The 18,278-nt window shown below is 42.0% G+C and overlaps 1 protein-coding gene across 1 annotated transcript; it reads left to right on the top strand.

Annotated features, from left to right (window-relative positions):
* Positions 1-1,472: 1,472 nt before the first annotated feature.
* On the top strand, positions 1,473-18,036 carry LOC311121569 (uncharacterized protein; the record flags this gene model as incomplete). Its single annotated transcript, XM_084196033.1, has 11 exons — positions 1,473-1,484; positions 1,951-2,024; positions 3,075-3,139; positions 3,326-3,383; positions 3,511-3,658; positions 3,786-4,001; positions 4,233-4,481; positions 16,403-16,532; positions 16,810-16,932; positions 17,150-17,337; positions 17,668-18,036. The coding sequence occupies 11 exons, from the start codon at positions 1,473-1,475 to the stop codon at positions 18,034-18,036; spliced, it is 1,632 nt and encodes a 543-aa protein (XP_084052159.1).
* Between the last annotated feature and the right edge of the window lie 242 nt (positions 18,037-18,278).

The raw sequence follows: 18,278 nt of genomic DNA, 5'->3' as shown, positions 1-18,278 counted from the left end.
AATGTTCATTACTGCAGCTCCAGTGTTTTACCGGTGTACTTGAGATACCCGGATGTATTGCAATATACTGAACAAGACTGGTTACTCGCATCAATGCCTCTGCCTCGTTATTTAACATTCAAACAATGGCCGTCTCAGTCACCAGATTTCCACCCAATTGGACACTTATGGGAGATTCTGGAGAGGCGCCTGAGACGAGTTTTCCACCACCATCAACAAAACACCAAACGATGGAATTTCTCGTGGAAGAAGGGTGTCGCGTCCCTCCAATAGAGTTCCAGACACGTGTAGAATCTATGCCAAGGTGCATTGAAGCTGTTCTGGCTCGTGGTGGCCCAACGCGCTATTAAGACATTTTATTTAGGTGTTTCCATTATTTTGACCTGTATATTCTCAACACTCCTGCATCTAGACTTCGGCCAATGCATGTCATGGAATTGCGGTTTATCATAGCTTTGAAATCCTTTGCATAGAGGAACGGCAAGGATATGTGCATAGTGAAGGTATGAAAGAGAGAATTTACAAGGTAGAATGCTAATTGATATGAAAGTGATGCGTTTTGGTTTTCATGCTTAGGCTACCATATAAAATAGGCTTTATTACATTTATTTACACTTAATATCTATTCCACTTTTTACTATCCATTCATTGTTCTAATAAAGGGTTCTTCAATTCCGGTCCTGGAGGGCCGAAACACTTCTGTTTTCTATTTCTACCTGGTAGTTAATTGCACTCACCTGGTGTCCCAGGTCTGAATTAGCCCCTGATTAGAAGGAGAGGATGAAAAACAGAGGTGTTTCGGCCCTCCAGGACCGGAATTGAAGAACCCTGTTCTAATATATTCGGTTTTCCTATTCCATAAAACAATTACTTTTTAAACGCAATAAACCTCACCTTGCTCTTAAAGCTATATCAAAATATCAAGCAAGCTAGTTGACCATATCTGCTGTTCCACTTGTAAAATGTTACACGTCAGGCGTTACGCTTACAGTTTAAAGTTGAATATACATAATGCGAAAGGACAGTCTCATGTTGCACATGTAGTGTTTTTCTTTTTAAACTCTAATTTCTATATTTAAGAAGATCAAGAAGATCTGAATATTCAAGAAGTAAAGAATATTCAAGAAGATCTGTCTTTTTGTAAACGTTTAACTGAGAATAAAGGGTTTATCGTGTGCATATAGCAGTACGGTTGCAGGGAGGTTGAAAAAGGTTCGAAACAGAATTGAACGGTTGATTTTGTTTTTATGTATTATCAGATCTCACCAATAGATGGGGCTGCTGGCTACAAAATGGCTGAATTGTTTTGTTCACTGTTTTGTGATGTCTACATTGGCCTTTGCGTTAGCATTTTATGCTCTCAAGTGAACTATAACAATCAAATGTAGAAAACTCATTCAGATCCTGGAGTAAAATCTTCCATAAATCAGCCTTGCTCTTCTGAACCAGAGTTGATCAAAAGCCTCTCTTCCATGCACTTGCAGGTACGCCCCACAGGAGGGCACTGTCATTCACACTATTTAGTGTACATGAGGTATCTTTCTGCCTGTTGGGCAACGGACTGCATCTCCATGAGCTGGGCCCAGTCTGCAGTTGCCATGGATACTCTGGGTGCTGACACTAGGAGGACTGAGTAGCCACTGCTTGTTTAAGACACTATTCATAACAAAGGATTAGAGGCACAAAGTACCCCCACTGCGTTATATGAGATACACCTCATCCTCATCACACAGGCACTATAATTAGCTGTACGTGGGTGTTTGCTTGTGTGAAGGTGGGGATCATGGTGTTAATTCTGTAAATTCTCAAACCATTTTACTTTGTAAAATAGGTAATTCACCTCATCCACTACCAATATGTACTTACCTATGCAACAGATGGTTGATTGTGGTTGTTGCTCTACTACTGTAGATGTCTGGGATTGACCTGTATGTGTTTGTGTTTTCCCAGAATGAGTTCAAGGCCAAGAACATCAAGAAGAAGCAGAAGGTGAGCATTATAATGTCTGTGGATGAAAACAGAAGGTAAGGGGCGGTCTCAATGATAGGAGATGGATTGGAGCGTGTGGCTATGTGGGGTTTATTTAGGATCATCTTTGAAGAGGTAGGGTTTGCATGAACATTATCTGTTGGTGATAAGTGTGTGTCAGGATGGGATGGGGTTGTTTTGGTGTCTACAGGGATGTCAACAGCAGCAGCAGCACTTGACTGTATCGTGCTTCCAGGGGGCTAGCATGTGGCACATCTTTAGGCTGTGTTACATAGGACTGACACACACACAGTGATATGGCTGCTTCTTGCCAACAGGAAACTGTGATATGATAATGACATGTATTGAGGTCAGCTGGCCCCGTTCCTTACGAGAAGGAGCAGGATGAATCCCACAGCAGCAACATTATCCAGGTCACCAACCGAAATCTGGGAGGGGCCTAAAATACTGTAATTCAACCAAATGACTATCAACTCACTGTAACTTATTGTAGGTCTATTTATAGAGGAACTTATTTAGTTGTTTAGTGATAACGTTTTTATAAGACATTGGCCTATAAGACAGAGTTGAAAGCAGATGTTCATCAATGACTCTACTATAGACTTCTATTTCCTTACAAAATAGTGTAACAAATATGGTTCTGTGCATATATAAAAGCTATATGTATTGAGTTTCAGTGGATTTTAGAATGGCTTTACTTTTCAGCAGTGCAAATGTTAGTGTTACATTAGGCCCTGTGGTTTCTTGTGTCATGATTCTATCATTGGACATAATAATCCTCATAGGATTGTAGCCTACATATTACTTAATTCAATCTCAATTCAACATGATATGGAATTATATGGAACTATGTATTGATTATGTCACAATCAATAGAAGTCTCTGGTTGCTATGACGTTGTTAACCTAGATTAACTATTAGTTATGTAGTCATGATTATGACTCAATAATATGTCATAACACTGAGCAATACCGCTGCTTTTCCATCCATAGAAATTGAATCTCATTCTAGTTCTGTGGATCCATCATTCAGTCACAAGACAAAAAGTTGCCTGAAGGCTGTGTATCATTGTATTGTTGACCCAGACGGAGTGCACTTCACAAGGATTGTCTGTATCTGAGAAAGCTAACCATGGATAACTCTCCTGGAGGTAAGCACTGATTGGGCTGATGTAAGGTTGCATAATTCTGGTAACTTTCCCAAAAGTCCCCTATGGATGACTACCAATGGAGCAAGGATTGACTTCATTTGTACAGTCCAATAGTCATGGTGTGCAGAATGTGTCATTGCTGAACCTAGGCTTTGTCCTCTAATCTTCCTTGCGTTCTTTCTTTAGTGAACCAGGAGCAGGGAGACATACCAATGATCCCATTGGTCCATGAGCCCATGTCAGGGTAAGGGTTTTCTATGTAACACAATGTAACATCTGCACAGAGGTGCATTCTTAAAGAAATGGGAATTGGGGGACAAAGAATCCTAAAGATGGTCCAATGGGCATGGTGTGAAATCTCTTTATCTCAGTCTGATAAACTTCCTGATGACTGCTATGAATGAGATGCAGTGGGCCCAGAACCAGGTGAACAACTTGCAGCAGTCAATGAACCACATGCAGGGGCAGCTGAATTCCATGCAGGGGAAGTTTATTGAGTTGCAGAGTGCCCTCTCTCAGGTAGTAGATTAGTCTCAGCAAGAGTAGGATGAGTCATGTGTAATCATGATGATTAATGATGATGGCTGGAATGATAATGGTAATTCTAATGTCTTTGTAACTCCTATACTCCACCTGCACTGGATAGCTCCTTGATGACATGCCTGTGGTACCTGAAAGGGAGGGGATCCAACCGACAAACATCATCCCTGTGCAGAGGGAGGGGATCCTCCCGACAGGCATCATCCAGAGGGAGGATCCCAACGAGAACCAATCATTCCAACAAGGCATCATCCCAACACAAACCAATGGAATGGAACAGATGGAATGGCATGGACCACCTTCACCTCCCATCATCCCCATAGTGGGATCCTGGGATGCTGGAGTGAATGCTCCACGTTGTGGACATTTCTATGCCAGGACAAAAGGTAATAAGAAAAGCCTTATCTTATGAGTGTGTTGTCTAAATGTCTACGTGAAACAGATTTAACTCTAGGAATCCATGTGCCTGTAGTCTGGTTGTGTTTGGGTTGTAACAAAGTATCATTTCAAGACACACTGTCAGCTAGTGATTGTTCTGTACTGTGATGAGCAGAGTGGCTTGACTTCTCCCACTATCCGGAGTAGATATGTGGCGGATCCTGCTTTAATGACCATCACCAAGCCGGAACACTCCGAGGCCAACCCTCAGAGCCAGACTGGCAGCTGGCTGGCGGCTGAACCTCAGCCCCCAGCACCCCCAGTACAGAAAACACCAAACAGTGGAGGCTGGCTCAGCTGGTTCTTCTGTGAAAAGAAAGAGGTTCCTCAGATGACAACGATACCAGATGACAAGCCTAGTTCTGTAAGTAACCTGTTATGTATATTCTATATAGAGACACTCTAGTGGATTCATCTATTTCTCAGTGGCTTGATTCACATTGATGGGTTGACACAAGTCCCATGCCCAAGGCTGAGGTATTCACTTTAATTCACGTCAGTAAAGCAGTGGATGACCATTGTATTTCAACTGTAAGAATGTTACTAATACATTTGCAAATTTGTTGATATGTTTTCCAGAATAAGCCTGTTCCACCTCCTCCCCCGATGGGGATGTATCTAGGGAACTCTAGTCTCCCCAAAGGAGTGAATCCTTACTCCATGAAAGCAGGTGAATAGTGCTTTAGACTACATGAGGTTTAACTCCAAGACTATACCAGCCAATGATAGCCCTCTCTGATGATCTCCTGCTAACACCTTTCCTTCTAACAGCAGGTCTAGGGGGCAGGTATCCCAAGCTATTGAACCCTGGTGGGATCACCACAACGCCTCCATACCAGGGACCTGGATCGCTCCCTGCCCAGCACACAACACTCATGGCACCAATGGCTGTGCCATTCGATGTTTAAAGGCAGAAACTTGCCCAAGGCACTTGACCCTATTGAGGTTTGACACTGAACAATCCTTCCGCAATGTATTAATTGAATTAGCTTTACTTTACAGCAACACCTGGCTGAAGTAGCAGTGATGTTTAAGCTATTTATTTTTGTCTCACAGGTCATTTTCCAGGAGGGATCATTTGATATTTCAGCATTTTTAAAAGACAAAAAAAAGCATAAAAAAGTTATTAAAAGACTCTGTATGTTCACATAGCTTTGATATGTTTTCTGGCATCCTTTACAAGTCCATCGCTTGTGCATTTCTCTATGTTACATACTATACAGATGGCTGTATTATTTATACATATATTTCCCAAATATATAAAAAAATATATTTAATTTATCTATTTCATAAACATAATATCAAATGCAATTATAGTGCATATATTTAAATATATTACTTTACTGCAGGCCTGGCGTTGTGGGCGGGCCTTAGGGAGCCATGCTCGCCCTACCATACATTTACATTTACATTTTAGTCATTTAGCAGACGCTCTTATCCAGAGCGACTTACAGTTAGCGCATACATTATTTTATCGAACACACAACCCTGGCGTTGCAAACGCCATGCTCTACCAACTGAGCTACATCCCCTGCCGGCTCCACCTCCTTGCCTGTGTAAATAAAATACATGGTTGAATGAAATTTTGCATGACTAATGTTTTTGTTGTTGTTGCTATAACATGCTATGATATGATATGATATTTGGCCCATTTAAAGTTTCAATTACCTCTATTTTTTATTGTTAAATTAAATATGGCTCAAGTAATTAAGACTGACAGGGTTTTAGACCTATCATAAATGCATCATGAAGCGCATGTCTCTTTTTGCTGATTCAAATGAATAGTGGGTGGAGCGTTACGTAAACAGCCTCGTGATCGTTCGGAATGTCATGTTCAAGAGTAGGCTACCTTAACTTGTTTGTTCATCGTGGTCAAAATGGATATTAGAAATTGGTTTGCTAAAAAGAATGCCTCATCTGCTGCAACAAGTAGTCTTAAAACAGCCGGCCACAACACAGCAATGATATGGAATAATTTACTCTTTATTGTATTGATATGACATAGACATTGTCAACGGATTCCTTTGTATATGTTGAAATAAGCTGATCTTTGTATTTAAAGCAGTAGCTTTTTATGTTATTTTTATTGTAGTATGGAAGCAATGAATTTCATCATATAGGCTAATTTGAGAAGAATTTGTAAAACTATTATTTGACACAAGCGGCGGTGATCTGTTCAAAATGACCATAATGTGACTATTTCACGAATGGCCATGAGCGCACAAGTTGGTTAAAAGGGTAGGCTACAGTAGGCCAATTTTACAGAAAAATCAGAGTGATTATTGTTATATAGAGGCAATTCTGTTTTGAATGCTTCCCAATCTACTTAATTACTGTCATGAATTCATCTTGCCTTGGTCTGCAAATGCGATCAAAGAGTTGCATTAGCCTATTATAAAGGCGATTTAAGCAGCTGTGGTGAGTGTTAGTAAAAGCATTCTAATTTAATTTACATTTCAGTGTATTTCCTATGTCATGTAGGTAGTAGGCCATGCATAATACAAATATACGGAGCTGTCCATGGTGCTGAAGTTAGAGATCAATGTACCGGTAATGCCGAAGCCAGTAGGCAGCAAGCCACGTCAACAGGTGGAACGTGGACATGGGTAGGCTTATGCATGTTGTGCATAAGCCTACCCAGTTTTACATCTCAATAAAGTAAGCGGTTGGCACTTGGCACATACCTGAAAAAAAGAATGACTTAGCCCTAGAGATGAGAGGGAAAGTGTCCTAGTAGTGTTCCCATATCTCCTATTAATTCGCTGACAAAATATTATCATTAACTGCTCTTGAGTGTGAGGATACAGTGGTGAGGATGATTGCTTTTGTGTCTCAGGGTTGGAGATTTATCTTATCTATCACACAATATTTGTTGCTCAGAATGTTTGGCTCCCAAATAACACCAGCCTGTGGTGGAGTGGTCATTAGGAGAGAGAGAGAGAGACCTTAGACCTTCTGTCTGAGGACCAACTAGGGTCACCCAGCCACAGACCTGCGGGATCCCCCCCCCCCCCCCCCCCCCCCCCACATCCACACCCCCACCCCAACCAATCAATACCCCCCCAAACCAACCATGCCCACATCCCATATAGGCCCCCTCAGATCAGACCTATGCCCCTCCTGCCCACCCCACGCCCCCCACTCCCGCAAAGAGGGCCTCAACATAAAAGTCACACATACGCCCAGGCCGTGAGCAGGCAAACAGGCCCAACCCCCACGCTTACACTAGCCCAAGATAATGGAATGTATCAGATGCTCAGCAGGCTCTGCTCACACTTACTGGTCTGAGGCCAAAACACACGACTAACAACATTGGACACTTTATGGAACACAAATCCTTCACTATCTCGTCCTGGAGTATCCAAGGCCTGAGGTCATATGCCTTTGGCCTAAAGATCAGGAACCTGGACTTTACCAAATAAATCAGAAATACAGACATTGTCATCCTACAAGAAACATGGTATAGAGGTGATGGACCCACTGGTTGCCCTCTAGGTTACAGAGAGCTGGTAGTCCCATCCACCAAACTACCAGGAGTAAAACAGGGAAGGGACTCAGGGGGTATGCTAATTTGGTATAACTCACTCTATAAAAATAAATAAAATCAGGAACATTTTACATTTGGCTAGAAATTCAAAAGGAAATGATCTCAACAGTGATAAATGTCCTCCTGTGTGGTACCTATATCCCCCCACTAGAATCCCCATACTTTAATGAAGACAGCTTCTCCATCCTAGAGGGGGAGATCAATCATTTCCAGGCCCAGGGACATGTACAGTGCCTTGCAAAAGTATTTAACCCCCTTGGCGTTTTTCCTATTTTGTTGAATTACAGCCTGTAATTTAAATGGATTTTTATTTGGATTTCATGTAATGGACATACACAAAATAGTCCAAATTGGTGAAGTGAAATGAATAAAATAACTTTGCTATGAAGCCCCTAAATAAGATCTGGTGCAACCAATTACCTTCAGAAGTCACATAATTAGTTAAATAAAGTCCACCTGTGTGCAATCTAAGTGTCACATGATCTGTCACATGATTTCAGTGTATATATACACCTGTTCTGAAAGGCCCCAGAGTCTGCAAAACCACTAAGCAAGGGGCACCACCAAGCAAGCGGCACCATGAAGACCAAGGAGCTCTCCAAACAGGTCAGGGACAAAGTTGTGGAGAAGTACAGATCAGGGTTGGGTTATAAAAAAATATCAGAAACTTTGAACATCCCACGGAGCACCATTAAATCCATTATTAAAAAATGGAAAGGATATGGCACCACAACAAACCTGCCAAGAGAGGGCCGCCCACCAAAACTCATGGACCAGGCAAGGAGGGCATTAATCAGAGAGGCAACAAAGAGACCAAAGATAACCCTGGAGGAGCTGCAAAGCTCCACAGTGGAGATTGGGGTATCTGTCCATAGGACCACTTTAAGCCGTACACTCCACAGAGCTGGGCTTTATGGAAGAGTGGCCAGAAAAAAGCCATTGCTTAAAGAAAAAAATAAGCAAACACGTTTGGTGTTCGCCAAAAGGCATGTGGGAGACTCCCCAAACATATGGAAGAAGGTACTCTGGTCAGATGAGACTAAAATTGAGCTTTTTGGCCATCAAGGAAAACGCTATGTATGGTGCAAACCCAACACCTCTCATCACCCCGAGAACACCATCCCCACAGTGAAGCATGGTGGTGGCAGCATCATGCTGTGGGGATATTTTTCATCGGCAGGGACTGGGAAACTGGTCAGAATTGAAGGAATGATGGATGGCGCTAAATACAGGGAAATTCTTGAGGGAAACCTGTTTCAGTCTTCCAGAGATTTGAGACTGGGACGGAGGTTCACCTTCCAGCAGGACAATGACCCTAAGCATACTGCTAAAGCAACACTTGAGTGGTTTAAGGGGGAAACATTTAAATGTCTTAGAATGGCCTAGTCAAAGCCCAGACCTCAATCCAATTGAGAATCTGTGGTATAAAGATTGCTGTACACCAGCGGAACCCATCCAACTTGAAGGAGCTGGAGCAGTTTTGCCTAGAAGAATGGGCAAAAATCCCAGTGGCTAGATGTGCCAAGCTTATAGAGACATACCCCAAGAGACTTGCAGCTGTAATTGCTGCAAAAGGTGGCTCTACAAAGTATTGACTTTGGGGGGGGTGAATAGTTATGCACACTCAAGTTTTGTGTTTTTTTGTCTTATTTCTTGTTTGTTTCACCCAAAAAAAATATTTTGCATCTTCAAAGTGGTAGACATATTATGTAAATCAAATTATACAAACCCCCCAAAAATCCATTTTAATTCCAGGTTGTAAGGCAACAAAATAGGAAAAATGCCAAGGGGGGTGAATACTTTCGCAAGCCACTGTTCTAGTCTGTGGTGACCTCAATGCTAGAACTGGACAAGAACCTGACACCCTCAGCACACAGGGGGACAAAGACCTACCTGGAGGTGACAGCACCCCTCCCCATATGTCCCCCTAGACACAACTACGTCAACATAACCAACAAAAACGGGTCACAACTCCTGCAGCTCTGTCTCACACTGGGTATGTACATAGTCAATGGTAGGCTTCGAGGGGACTCCTACGGTAGGTATACCTATAACCCATCTCTTGGCAGTAGTACTGTAGACTACTTTATCACCAACCTCAACCCAGAGTCTCTCGGAGCATTCACAGTCAGCCCACCGACACCCCTATCAGATCACAGCAAAATCATAATCTACTTGAATGGAGCAATAATCAACCATGAGGCATCGAAGCTGAACGAACTGCATACTATTAAGAAATGCTATAGATGGAAGGAGGGTAGTGTAGAAACCTACCAAAAAACTATTGGCCAACAACACATCCAATCCCTCCTAGACAAAATGTTTTCCTTCAATAGTGAAGGTGTAAACTTAGGAACAGTAGGAAGCCTGAACAATATATTTGACCTATCAGCTGACATATTAAATTAAAATTCCGGCAGAAAACCTAAGACAACTAACAACAATGAGAAATGGTTTGATGAAGAATGTAAAAACCTAATAAAGAAATTGAGAAACCTATCCAACCAAAAACACAGAGAACCAGAAAACTTTAGCTTACGCCTTCACTATGGTGAAACACTAAAACAATACAGAAATACACTAAGAAAAAAGAAGGACCAGCATGACAGAAAACAGCTCATTGTGATTGAAGAATCCATAGAATCAAATCACTTCTGGGAAAATTGGAACACACTAAACAAACAACAACATGAAGAGCTATCTATCCAATATGAAGATGTATTGATAAACCACTTCTCCAACCTTTTTGGCCATATAACAAAGAACCAAGTGCAAAAACATATACATGATCATTTACTAAACTTAGAATAAGTTATTAAAGACTACCAGAACCCACTGGATTCTCCAATTACATTGGATGAGCTACAGGACAAAATACAACCCCCAACCCAAAAAGGGCTGTGGTGTTGATGGTGTCCTAAACAAAATGATAAAATATATGGACCACAAATTCAAGTTGGCTATTCTTAAACTCTTCAATATTACCCTCAGCTCTGGCATCTTCCCTAATATTTGGAACCAAGGCTTGATCACTCCAACCCATAAAATTTGACCCCAATAATTTCTGTAGAATATGCGTTAGCAGCAATCTCTGAAGAATCCTCTGCAGTATCATCAACAGCAGACTCTAACATTTCCTCAGTGGAATCAATGTCCTGAGAAAATGTAAAATTGTCTTCTTACCAAAATACTGTACGACAAACCACGTATACACCATTATTGACAAACTGGACTCAGAAATCAAATGTCTACTGTTTGCAGATGATCTGGTACTTCTGTCCCCAACCAAAGAGGGCCTAAAGCAGCAGTGAATCTCAGTAAGACAAAAATAATGGTGTTCCAAAAAAGGTCCAGTAGCCAAGACAACAAATACAAATTCTATCTAGACACTGTTGCCCTAGAGCACACAAAGAATTACACCCACCTCATCCTAAACATCAACACAACAGGTACAGTTGAAGTCGGAAGTTTTACATACACCTTAGCCAAATATATTTAAACTCCGTTTTTCACAATTCCTGACATTTAATCCTAGTAAAAATTCCCTGTTTTAGGTCAGTTAGGATCAGCACTTTATTTTAAAAATGTGAAATGACAGAATAATAGTAGAAAAGTTTACATACACTCAATTAGTATTTGGTAGCATTGCCTTTAAATAGTTTAACTTGGGTCAAACGTTTCGGGTAGCCTTCCACAAGCTTCCCACAATAAATTGGGTGAATTTTGGCCCATTCCTCCTGACAGAACTGGTGTAACTGAGTCAGGTTTGTAGGCATCCTTGCTCGCACAGGCTTTTTCAGATCTGCCCACAAAAGTCCTTCAATGCAAAACAGTATTTTAATCAGTTATTTGGTGATGTGAATATATTTACTGTATCTAAAATTGATAACTTAAAAAAAAAACACACTATTGAAACATTTCTGAAATTCACTGAGTAGGATGGTATTTCCTGTCCTCCTCTGCTGTACAATGTTTTAAAACAGTTGCAGCCAACAGTATTTTTCAGTGACAACACGTTTGTGGCGTCCTCGGAGACGCAGATAGCTAATTAGCACGGGTAGTCGACTCTGTCTTCCGTCTGTTGTCTGTAAACAAGCTCTGTAAAATGGAAATATGTCCATGTGGGGGAGTCTTAACCCTATAAAGGTGTTTTAGGAATTTAACCTTAACATTTTTATAATAATAATAATTCTTGCTGATATGAAATATACGTTCTTTGTTTCCAAAGCCGTACCGCAAGCGATCCGTGCTAACGTTTAGAGCTAGCATCAGGGCTGTTAACAACTCCCCCAGCCAGAAGATACTATTGTCAATAGGCACTAAAGGTTATTAGTGTCTATGAATGGGCTGGGATTGCCTTACAACTATATATACATTCCTTATTGTAGGTGAAGGAGAAACCTCACTCAATATTGCCATTGTCTTTAGGCCTAGCTGAAATGTGTGTAATGCATCCAGAATAGGTTTTTGCTCAGAATTACAATAGCCAATGTTGTTTACCACTGTTACCATCTACGCATGGATGCCATTGTGGCAGGTTAATCTGGTTCTTTTACTATAATGGTATGCAGCCACAGGAGTCAAAATTATATGACCATTAGACCATGTTTGAATCAATAGCTGAATGACAAATGTTTAACTCGAGGGAAGACCTCTTGTAATAACATTTATAGTTGGGTGGATTTCTGTTGGGTGGATTGTTGCACAATTGCTGTTATACTAATCTATAATGAGCCTTTTAGCTAATCAGTGGGCAAGGCCAGCCCCCCTGCCAAGATGGGCCAGCCTGTTTTTCTGGTAGGCTGAGGTCACGCAAACTCATATTCAAAGTGAAACAGGGCTTCAGCAAAGATACTTGTTCTGACACTGTCATCAGTTAGACAACATCATGGATTGTAAAAAACTGAAAGGATGGGTGTCACTGCTTATAAACTTGGAGCACATTCCACATTGTCATCTCACTCAAAACATCCTATTTTTTTGGGCAGCTAAAACCATGATTTGGACAAACAGTAAAGTGCATTTGCCTCACGATTCCTGTAATGAAACTGAGCACCCTGGCCCTGTGCCTGTTTCACAGGGACCTGCTGCTGTAATGAGCAAGCCACTCTCCTCTGCCCCCATGCGCTTGAGAGAGAAATGTGGTCTAATCGTTTAACATTTCAAAATGCAATTGCGGGAAATCACCGCTTTGGAAGTTTAGTCTCTTTGTCCCGTTTGAAGAGTGGAGGGCCTCAGCTTTCTCAATAGTCAGCTCAATAGTTTTACAACCAAGATATTTGATATGGCTTTGAGATATGGAGCGGCGCGCGGCGAAATGCACACCGGCCATTGCGAGGGTATAGGCCGATAGGTCTCATGGGTAGTAGCCTACAACTGCAACATGTTTTTAGGACATAAAATGTACTGTTGGTTGAATACATGGCTACTAGCAGTGGGTATTATATTTAGAGTTATCGATCTAGTTAATGTGTTTTGAGTTTCCACTTCCTCGTGTTGTACCCCAAATTAATTAGACTAATGATATTCGAGGTGCACATAAAGATTTATCTCTATTGAACAAAAAAATTCTGGACATTCTGGAGTCCTATTTTGACAGTAAAATATAGCAACTATAGTCTTAATTGTCATCCCATAATTCATGACAATCACTGGGTTAGGTTAAATGTATTGAGTCATGCATTCCTGCTTGTACGTGTTAGATGAAACAACTTAGTCTGTCTATTTATTACACTTCTTAATAAAGCACTATGAATGACTTCATAAAATGATTATTCGTAATTTGGGGGGCTGGTGCCAACAACTGTAAAAGTTAGTAGCACCAGTGACACCAGGGGAAAATGTTAGCCTGGAGCCCTGTAATAGTAACTGACCTAGAGACTGCTGCCCTATGTACATAGTCATTGAACACTGGTCACTTTAATAATATTTACATACTGTTTTACCTACTTTGTGTGTATACTGTATTCTAGTCAAGGCTCATCCTATATAACTACTGCTGTACACACCTTTTCTATTCATACATTTTCCATTATGTCTATACACACCATCATATAAACTCAGCAAAAAAAGAAATGTCCCTTTTTCAGGACCCTGTCTTTCAAAGATAATTTGTAAAAATCCAAATAACTTCACAGATCTCAATTGTAAAGGGTTTAAACACTGTTTCCCATGCTTGTTCAATGAACCATAAACTATTAATGAACATGCACCTGTGGAACGGTCGTTAAGACACTAACAGCTTACAGACGGTAGGCAATTAAGGTCACAGTTATGAAAACTTAGGACACTAAAGAGGCCTTTCTACTGACCTGCTCATCTGCGTGAACGTGCCTTAGGCATGCTGCAAGGAGGCATGAGGACTGCAGATGTGGCCAGGGCAATAAATTGCAATGTCCGTACTGTGAGACGCCTAAGACAGCGCTACAGGGAGACAGGACAGACAGCTGATCGTCCTCGCAGTGGCAGACCACATGTAACAACACCTGCACAGGATTGGTACATCCGAACATCACACCTGTGGGACAGGTACAGGATGGCAACAACAACTGCCCGAGTTACACCAGGAACGCACAATCCCTCCATCAGTGCTCAGACTTTCCGCAATAGGCTCAGAGAGGCTGGACTGAGGGCTTGTAGGCCTGTTGTAAGGCAGGTCCTCACCAGACATCACCGGCAACAACGTCGCCTATGGGCACAAACCCACCGTCGGGACTGGCAAAAAGTGCTCTTCACTGACGAGTCGCGGTTTTGTCTCACCAGGGGTGATGGTCGGATTCGCGTTTATCGTCGAAGAAATGAGCGTTACACCGAGGCCTGTACTCTGGAGCGGGATCAATTTGGAGGTGGAGGGTCCGTCATGGTCTGGGGCGGTGTGTCACAGCATCATCGGACTGAGCTTGTTGTCATTGCAGGCAATCTCAACGCTGTGCGTTACAGGGAAGACATCCTCCTCCCTCATTTGGTACCCTTTCTGCAGGCTCATCCTGACATGACCCTCCAGCATGACAATGCCACCAGCCATACTGCTCGTTCTGTGCGTGATTTCCTGCAAGACAGGAATGTCAGTGTTCTTCCATTGCCAGCGAAGAGCCCAGATCTCAATCCCATTGGGCACGTCTGGGACCTGTTGGATCGGTGTTATGTGAATTATTTAACAAACTATTTTAGTGTCTCTGTGCGTCTCCCAAAAGGTTGTAAGTCTTTTGGGATTTAAGTAACGGCCAGAGTCCCGGTCTGCATTGTCAGAGATATTTATTCATTGAGAATTCTGCAATCACAATTTCAGAGTCCATCTTTTATACTCATACAAAAAGAAATCCCTTCCCTCTGTAGGCGGGCTGTAGTTTTCCACTCTAAAACTGCTCTACTGACCTTCAGTTCACACACACACACACATGCATACACACATGCATACACACACACACACACACACACACACATATCCTACTCCCTGCTTTACTCAGTTATTGCCGTTCTCACAATATTCTGCACCATGTTTTCATAACAGTTTCTCCCCTCCCTAAATTGGGAGGCCTCTTTATCTTAGTTTCTCAGTTGTCTTTGTTGTCTGGCCTAACTCTTACTCACATTGCTAAATAGTGGCTCAATGCCATAGCCTTTACTGGTCCTACACTCACACATTTCTAACACATTATACACAGTTTCAGGGTGTAATAATTAGTCATTAATAATTCATCTATCAATCGGAGGGTGAGGGCTAGGGCCATCCCCCCTCAGAAATGTCCGGGAACTTGCAAGTGCCTTGTGGAAGAGTGGGGTAACATCTCACAGCAAGAACTGGCAAATCTGGTGCAGTCCATGAGGAGGAGATGCACCGCAGTACTTAATGCAGCTGGTGGCCACACCAGATACTGACTGTTACTTTTGATTTTGACCCCCCTTTTTTTCAGGGACACATTCCATATCTGCTAGTCACATGTCTGTGGAACTTGTTCAGTTTGTCTCAGTTGTTGACTCTTGTTATGTTCATGCAAATATTTACACATGTTAAGTTTGCTGAAAATAAACGCAGTTGACAGTGAGAGGACGTTTTCTTTATATGTATATTCCGTCTATCTAATAACTCTATATTAAATTCCTTTATTTTTATTTAGGGGATTTGTGTGTTTTTTTTGTATTGTTCGCTATTATTAATATCACTACTGCACTGTTGGCGCTAGAAACATCATTTCGCTACACCCACGATAACATCTGCAAAATGTCTATGCGGCCAATAACATTTGAAGGTATGTGTTGATTCAGGAGAACATATATATGACGGGCACTAATTAGCAATATAGGCTAAGTTGCTAGCTTGGCTTTTATAACGTGTAATGTTTAAGCAGACAGAACAGAACAAAAGCAGCACAGAGTGACACCAGCGAAGATGCTGAGACAAACAAAATGGTTAGAGAAGAGGCACAGTTATAGTGGTGAGTTGTCTCCAGTGGTGTTTTTACATATTTGTTTTAAACATGAGCTGGTTAAAAAAGAGGACCATGTCTCGCCAATCACTGGTACAGAAAATGGTTGAGAAATGCTGTACTTTACTGCCAATGTTATGTCAGCACTACTGCCTGTGTGTAGGGTCAGGGTGAAGGGTGCATCAATGGTTGGTGGTATCATGATGGTGGGAGGGATGGTGGTGTACGCAGCGATGTGGATAATGCCAGGGCTGAATTCTTGTCCCAGTCCGCCCCTGTGCATTTATCAGTGCATTTGTGCACACCCTGCAGGCTCTGATGTCTGTGAACGCACGGCTGAGGCAGCTCTACCCCGACAGCGAAGAGCTGTTTGACATCGTCCTGATGACTAATAACCACGCCCAGGTCGGAGTGCGCCTCATCAACAGCATCAACCACTACGGTTCGTGGTCGACACGCTCAGCCATGCCTACTACAGTGCTATAAGCAGAGAAATACAATGACCAGTAATTGGAGTAATTATATTTCTATGGTTATAAGACGCGCTTATTGTGAGCTGCATTTCATTGAATGATGGGTATTTTTGACCAAATATGTTTTTAGTGGTTGTATGCATGTTTTGCATGGATGTTAGTGGCAATCTTTGGCTACCAGCCTGATGATACCATCACATTTGTATGGGGTTCTGATACGTTTTTGTTTTTCACTCTACCTGACAGATTTAACCATTGAGAGGTTCTGTATGACGGGAGGGCAAAGCCCCATTGGCTATCTGAAGGCCTATCTGACCAACCTGTACCTCTCCAAGGATGGAGAGAAAGTCATGGAGGCCATTGAGGAGGGTAGTTGAAAATGCTGCTTTCCTTTGTCCTCTAGGGATTAAACTGGTTTAGGTTAGCATGGATGCTAAATTGGTAACAGAGTAAAAAACTGTAGATGTACATTGTGGTAACACTTTTTATAGGTATGATATAGCCTACATATATGATACCGTTGTAATGCATTTTTAAGACTTATGAGCATGTATAAGCCCCTTTTTTATAATGTCTTTATAAATAGGCATTGCAGCAGCGACCATGTTTGCATCTGGAGATGTGGAGAACAAGCTTTCCGACACACAGCTGAAAGTTGCCTTTGACGGGGATGCTGTCCTCTTCTCTGATGAGTCGGAGATCATCGTGAAACAACACGGCCTGGACACGTTCTTTGAGCATGAGAAGGAGTTTGAGAACAAACCTCTTGCACAGGTGTTCATGAGAGTATATGCCTCCTATTTTATGTTAGCTTTTGACATGATTCCAAATGTTCTTTCTTTGGGTAATACTTTATTTGGAGTCTCCCTATAGAGGGTTATAGATGTTCAACTTACTATCAACAAACTTTTTAACTAACACACCCACTTACCCTAATCCTAGACCTTAACAAGTTGTTGCATATCATCCGTGGCTGTTGATAGTTTGAGCATTTAAAGACCATCTATAATAGGGGACTATCCAAATAAAGTGGAACCCATTGATGTATTTGCTTTAATAAAAAATGTAATAATACTATGCTAACCCTATGTCTCATTCACTCAGGGTCCCTTAAAGTGTTTCCTGGAGGCGCTGGGGAAGCTCCAGAGGAAGTTCTACGCCAAGAACGAGCGTATGACCTGCCCCATTCGTACCTACCTAGTAACATCCCGCAGCGCAGCCAGCTCAGGGGCCCGCGTCCTCAAGACCCTCAGGAGCTGGGGCCTGGAGATCGACGAGGCCCTGTTCCTAGCCGGGGCCCCTAAAGGGCCCCTCCTGCAGAAGATCCGTCCCCACATCTTCTTTGATGACCAGATGTTCCACATCGAGGGGGCCAAGGAGCTGGGTACTATCGCGGCACACGTGCCTTATGGGATTGGACAGAAGTACCACAAGGAGAAACTTAGTGAGCAGCCTGCCAAAGACACAAAGTAGTGAGCCTCCTAGGGGTGGGAAGGTATCATACATTATGCAAATAGTTAGTTGCGCACAACCCTGTCATCAGCGGTAGGTTTTGTTTTGTGCTGGATTTTGTATTAAAAGTGCCTTCATCAGAATATACTGTAATAAAAATGTAGTAGTACTCACTTCAGGGATTTTTGCTAGAATAAAACAAGTTTTACAATGTCACCTGATGTTCTCGTTCATAAGGAGAATACTTTAATGCAATATTCATA

Source organism: Coregonus lavaretus (assembly GCF_964263955.1).
Source record: "Coregonus lavaretus genome assembly, contig: HAP1_SCAFFOLD_2914, whole genome shotgun sequence".
NCBI lineage: Eukaryota > Metazoa > Chordata > Actinopteri > Salmoniformes > Salmonidae > Coregonus > Coregonus lavaretus.
This window is presented reverse-complemented; position numbering and strand designations above follow the sequence as displayed.